The 6181-nt window shown below is 52.3% G+C and overlaps 1 protein-coding gene across 1 annotated transcript in view; it reads left to right on the top strand.

Moving 5' to 3' along the window:
* The window catches only part of TRMT44 (tRNA methyltransferase 44 homolog (S. cerevisiae)), a 30553-nt gene that overhangs the window by 7189 nt on the left and 17183 nt on the right, over positions 1–6181 (top strand). The window contains exons 5-8 of the mRNA XM_006875323.1: positions 213–320; positions 960–1031; positions 1469–1575; positions 2491–2674. Coding sequence (XP_006875385.1) covers positions 213–320; positions 960–1031; positions 1469–1575; positions 2491–2674 — 471 coding nt within the window. The remainder of the gene's footprint in view (positions 1–212; positions 321–959; positions 1032–1468; positions 1576–2490; positions 2675–6181) is intronic.

The raw sequence follows: 6181 nt of genomic DNA on the forward strand, positions 1-6181 counted from the left end.
GTCCTCTTCCATGTGCAGTCCTTAGGCCCGCTACGAGAGCTCCTTCGTGTCTGGTGGCTGGAGACCCAGGGAGACCAGGACTGCCTGGGCCACCCTTTTGACAAGCCTGTCCGGTGTGGATGAGGGCTTTGCAGCCCTAGGCTGCCGTGTCTGATCTCTCTGGGTAGTGTCCCTTCTCACTTCAGTTTGGCTCTGTCTGTTGTGTGCCTCAGATCCTGTGGGAGGAGGAACGAGCCAAGCGCGGGGTGGTGGAGAAGCAGTCCTTCGTGGACCTGGGCTGCGGGAACGGGCTCCTGACACACATCCTCCACCGCGCAGGGGTAATGCTGCGCTCGGGCCCCTCTGGGCCAGGCCCTGGGTTGGTTTCCTGTCTGTGTGGCTGTGGGAATAGTGGTTTGTTGTTACAGGCTCCAGTTACTTTGTAGACCAGGAGGGAAACCCCAACAGCCTCCCGGGACACACCCGTGTCCTCCTGTGTGAGGAGAGGCTTCCAGCATCAGCCGCACTCTGGCTGTGGGGTGGGGGCAGGGAGGGATGAAGGGTCAGGTGCTTAGAGCAGCTCCAAGCCTTGAGCGAGGCCTGTGAAGCTACGGTGCACTAGGTGTGGGGACGGCGCCCCTGCTTCCTGAGTCAGGAGCTTGGAGCGGGCTGGTGCCTTACAACATAGCGAGGTTGGAGCTGTAGCACCCACACACCGGCTGATGCAGGTCTCCTTCCAGATGTGGCCTGCCACAGTGCAAGGCGCATGCATGGTCACTAACGGCAGGCCTGAGAGTACCAGCTTGCCTGGAGGGGATGTGGGGGCCCAGCGTTGCCACGGGGGTCCCTAGAGGAGTAGACCCACGGGGGCAGTGGCCACTGCAGACAGCTGGTAGTTCAGGTCTCCTGGCCACGTTGTGGGGGCTGGGGGTGAGGTGGAGCACCCGCAGGGCTTTACAGCTCTCACTCTACGGTTTCAGCACCCAGGCCGCGGGATTGATGTCCGAAGAAGACACATATGGACCATGTTCGGGGCAGAGACGCACTTGGAGGTACAGGATGCGGTCTGTCCTCGCAGGAGGGGTCCTGTCTGCTGAGTGCCATCTCCCTGTACCTACAGCGCCGTCTTCTCTGCCTGCTCCCCGAGAGAGCGGGTCCTGAAGGGGTGCTCACGTCTGAGCCACGATCGGTGCTCTCAGCAGGGTAGCCCACTGCAAGCAGAGCCTGGCTGTACACAACCAGGGTGCCATAAACAGGGAGCGGTTGACGGCTCGCCCAAAGCTGGGGCTCCCATCCCCAGAAGTACCAGAAAGACCTGCTGCTCTGTGTCTGGAAGGCCGCAGCCTTGAGCCCCTGTGGGGTCTCCGGGAGTGGGAACGGACTCGATGGTGCCTGGCAGTGTGAGCCCTTCTCCCTGGGCTGGACACCTGGTCCTTGGCCCTCAGGGCCCTGGGGGTGTCCTCCACACTGGTTTCCCTGTTTCTCTCAGGAAGGCGCCATCACGCCTGACGATCGGAACCTCTTTCCTGATGCGGACTGGCTGATCGGTAACCACTCCGATGAGCTCACGCCCTGGATACCGGTCATCGCCGCCAGGTGAGGACTGCAGGTATGGCCAGTCCAGGTAGCTGCAAGGAGACCATGGAACATAGTGTGACAGACAGACCTCAGAGATGGGGCAGGTTTGGTTCCAGACCCGGGTAGTAAGATGAAGACCCCAATGATGAAGGGGTCACATGGCTTTCTGGGTTCCCCAGTGCAGAGAAAGGGGTGCGGACTCTAGGCTGCGGTCTGTGTGCATTAGCATCACGTGATGTCAGTGGCCAACATGGAGGACAGGCATGTGTGGGGCGGGCACAAGGTGAAGCCCGTGAAAGCTTGAGGGCAGGACCCGTCCAAACGCCTCCTGCACCCCTTTACTGTTTCAAGTCTGGTGCTTTGAAATGAAGATTATGTTGGCGGCTGGCCTCTTGTCTGCCTATATAAGCCTTGTAGCCAGGGATATGAGTATTTAGGGGCAGTGTTCCCCAAAACAGGAGGGGCTGTGTTCAGAGGGAACCCTGCCTGCCTCAGTCTTGAGCACGCATGTGTGTCCGTGTGAGAGCGGCGTGCACGCGTGTCTGCAGTGGCACCTGGGCGGGCTGTCTGGTCAGCGTGGCTGGGCCCTAAGCCTTCTCTTCATGGTGGTGGTGGTTATGTGCGGTGGAGTCGGTTCCGACTTGGTGACCCAGTACAACTTTTCCGAGGCTGTAAATCTTTACGGGAGCCTCATCTTTCTCCAGTGGAACAGCTAGTAGTTTCGAACTGCTGACCCTGAGGTGAGCAGCCCGATTCGTAACCACTATGCTACCAGAGCCCCTTGTCCACTTTCTAGAAGTGACAATTATATTGAAAACATACAAGACCCACCACGCACTGGGTTTCCGTGTTTGGCCCCGGAGGTGGGCGCTGCGGGGAGGGCCTGCGCCAGTCCGCCCCGCCCACTCCGCCGACCCCGCCCCTCCCGCGCAGGTCCTCCTATCGCTGCCGCTTCTTCGTGCTCCCCTGCTGTTTCTTCGGCTTCGCGGGGAAGTACCGGCGGCGCCAGAGCCAGAAGACGCAGTACCGCGAGTACCTGGACTTCATCAGGGAGGTGGGCCAGGCGTGCGGCTTTCACGTAGAGGAAGACTGCCTGCGGATTCCGTCCACCAAGAGAGTACGTCCTGAGGTCACAAGGGGCGCTAGGGGGCTGCTGAGCAGGAGCTTTTGCAACAGGGACAGCTGGCCCCTGGAGGAGAGCCGCCCACCCACCGGCGTTTCATTCTTCCTGTTGTGGTCTGTTCCATCTCAGAGCCCCCTTTACAGAGAGGTTGTCCAAGCCGCGGCTGGTGGCTTTGAAACGTCTCCACCACTTTGGCACCGAAAAGCCAGCCGCTCCACCACACTTCCCACCCTGCTGTCCACGGCCAATTCTTTTCCTTTTTCTCGCCTTTCTCTTTCTTTCTCTGCTTTTTTTCCCCATTTGCCTGAAAGTTCCCAGATGTGTTGTTTCCCTTCAGATACACACGCAAAATAGCACTTTCCTTTTATTTTGCCTCTTTTTTTCTGTCTAGCTGCCTTCCCCGTCATCCAGGTTAACGTGTGTGTACACTGTTTCGTTGTTAAGTACTGTTGAATCGGTTCCACCTCATAGTGACCCCATGTATCGCGTGTCTGAGCAGCGGCTGGTGAATTTGAACTGCCGGCCTTGTGATTTGAACCGATCGTGTAGTCGAGTGCTGATCCTGCCGCTTCACACCAGTGAATAATTTGCCCTTCCCTCTCACCTCCTGGCAGCCATCATGTTGCTGTTGTGAAGTGCCATCAAGTCAGTTCTGACTCATAGTGACCCTGCGTAGGGTTTCTAAGGAGTAGCTGGTGGAGTTGAACCGCCAACCCTATGGTTCATAGTCCACACCAGGAGTCCGGTAACTAGCACAGAAGGTGTGTTACAGAGTGAAAACTTTTTCTTGACTTTTTACAGTATTGGCTTCAAACAACAGCTGTCTCCTCATGACAGACTAACTGCTCTCAGCACAGTGTCCTCCACACTATGTGGCGGTGTTTTGCCAGTGCTCTTTACCGGTGTCCTTCGGTGCTGCCTGATGTCCACCATGTGTCCGCACCCCAGTTTGTTCAGCCCTTCCTCTGCTGGTGGGCATCTAGCTGTGTCCATCCTTGGGCTGTTGTAATTGATGCCGCAGTGAGCACGTGTGCGTTTGTGTCTGTTCCTGCCACGGCTCTGGTTTCAGTAGCGTAGTGGTTAGGAGTCGGGCTGCTAACCTCCAGGGCAGCAGTTCAAGACTACCAGCTGTTCCCCGGGAGAAAGATGAGGCTTTCTCTAAAGCCTCGGAAACGCTATGCACGACACATAACCATATACCAAGTAGGGAGAGGGCTGGGCCATGCAGTATTTCTCCTCCCAACCTTCTGGAAAGTGCCATGCCATTTTCCACAGCGGTTGCCCCATTTGACAGTCCCGCCAGAAGCATGCGAGGGTCCAAGACTTTCCACACCCTCGTCCAGCATCAGTTGTTTTCTGTTGTCTTGGAAGTGCTGTGAATGCCGGAGTAAGGTAAGAGCTCAGTCCTGTTTAGGTTTGCATCTCTAATGAGTGGTAATCATGAGCACTTCTTCATGTTTGTTGGGCTGCCTGAAGGTCTTTGGTGAAGTGTCTGCTCAAGTCCTCTGCCCATTTTTACATTGGATTATTTGTTGTCTTGTTGAAGTGTTCTATAAATTTGAGAGGGTAGTTCTTTGTCTGCTAGGTCTTGGCCAAATGTTTTTTTCTAGTCTGTGGTTTGTCTTATTACTGTTTTGGTGAAATCTTTTGGTTTATATAATTTTTTTGATTTCTAGTGTAGAGTTATGAGTCCTGGTGTGGCGCTGTGGGTTAACGCGCCAGACTGCAAAGCCGTTTGAACTGCAAGATCATTGGTTCAGGCTCACCAGTGACTCCTCAGAAACCCTATACAGGGTCGCTATGGGTCAGAACTAATTCGATGGCACTTAACAACAGGTGTAGAGCTATAGGATAAGCACTGGACCACAAGGTCAGTTTGAACCACAAGATCAGCTGTTCAAACTCACCAGTTGCTCTCCGCAAACCCTATGAATCGGCACCAACTCTATGGCACTTAACGATAAGCAACAGTTTGTTGGCGGTCCCAGTCATCTATTTTGCCTTCTGCTATCTGTGTGTTTTCAGCTACGTTTGAGAGTGTGTTTAAGCCGTGTTTCAGACCCCCTTAATTTGTCCCTGATTTTTCATTGATGGTCTGTATAGTTCTGGGTTTATTTTACGTTTAAGTCTTGAATCTATATTGAGTTTGATTTTGTGTATGGCATGAGATTAATGCATTTTGTTTCATTCTTCTGCACATAGATTTCCAATTTTTCCAGCACCACTTGTTGAAGAGATGATCTCTTTCCTATTTCGTGTGTTTTGGCCTTTTGTTGTAGATCAGCTGATAGCAGGTGGAGGAATGTACTCCTAGGTTCTCCATTTTCTTCTGTTGATGTACGTGCCGTCCAGTGTACCAGTACCACTGTGGTTTTGAGATCGGGAAGGAAGAGGCCTCCGAATTGGTTCCTCTTTTTTAGTAATGTGTATCTGGGGTCTCTTTCCTTTCCATATGAAGTTTGTGGTTAGTTTTTCCATCTCTTTAAAGAATAACTGGGATTGCATTATATCTATAGATTGTTTTGGGCAGTGTTGATATTTGCACAAGATTTAACTCCTGGTGTGGCACTGTAGGATCAGCACTGGATTGCGAACCACCAGGTCGGCAGTTCAAACCCTCCAGTTGCTAATCGGAAGCCCTCTACAGGGTCACTATGAGTTGGAACCGACTTGACAGCACTTCATAGCAACAAGACATGAGCATGGTACACTCTTCCATTTTTGTCCATCTCTTGTTTTTTTGTAGTGTTTGGTTTTGTTTTTATCTCTGGTTAGATTTATTCTTAAGTATTTCATCTTTGGGTGGCTATTGTAAATGCTATTGTCTTCCAGATTTCCTTTTCAGAGCTCTCTGGGGTGGTGTAAAGGAATCCAACTGATTTTTGTATATTGATCCTGTACCTTGCCACTTTGCTGAATCGTTCAATGAGGTCCAATAATTTTCTTGCTGAATCTTTGGGATTTTTTTAGTGTAGGATCATGTCATCTGCAAATACAAGTTTTATTTCTTCTTTTTCTTAAAGCCCTCAGTAAGACTTCCAATACAACCTGGAATGTTACTTTGTTAAGTGCCAGGGAGTTGGTTCTGACTCATAGCAACACTGTATAGGGTTTCTGAGGAGCTGCTGGTGAGTGTGAACAGCTGACCTTGGGGTACAGTGCTGATCCTCCGGGCCACCCCAGGAGTAGTGACAAAGGGCCTGGGTATCTGGCTCCTGTTTGCTAGGGAGGGGCATCAGTTGCTCTCCCCTGAGAGTGAGGTTGAAGGTTGGGTGTGTGCATATATGCCCTCGTTATCTTGGCTTTCCGTCTACTGGTGTTTTGTTGACTGGTTTCATCAGCAGTGGACAGTGAGTTTTCTTAACCGCCTTTCTGTGTTGATTGATAGGGTCATTTTTATGCAGAGTATGTTGATTGTTCCCTGATCCTGAACCCCCCTTGCATCACTGGTGTGACTCCCACTTGGTTGTGAGGCATTATTATTTTTTTGATATGTTGTTG

The sequence above is a fragment of the Chrysochloris asiatica genome, unplaced genomic scaffold (genome assembly GCF_000296735.1).
Source record: "Chrysochloris asiatica unplaced genomic scaffold, ChrAsi1.0 scaffold00319, whole genome shotgun sequence".
In the NCBI taxonomy this organism is placed as follows: domain Eukaryota; kingdom Metazoa; phylum Chordata; class Mammalia; order Afrosoricida; family Chrysochloridae; genus Chrysochloris; species Chrysochloris asiatica.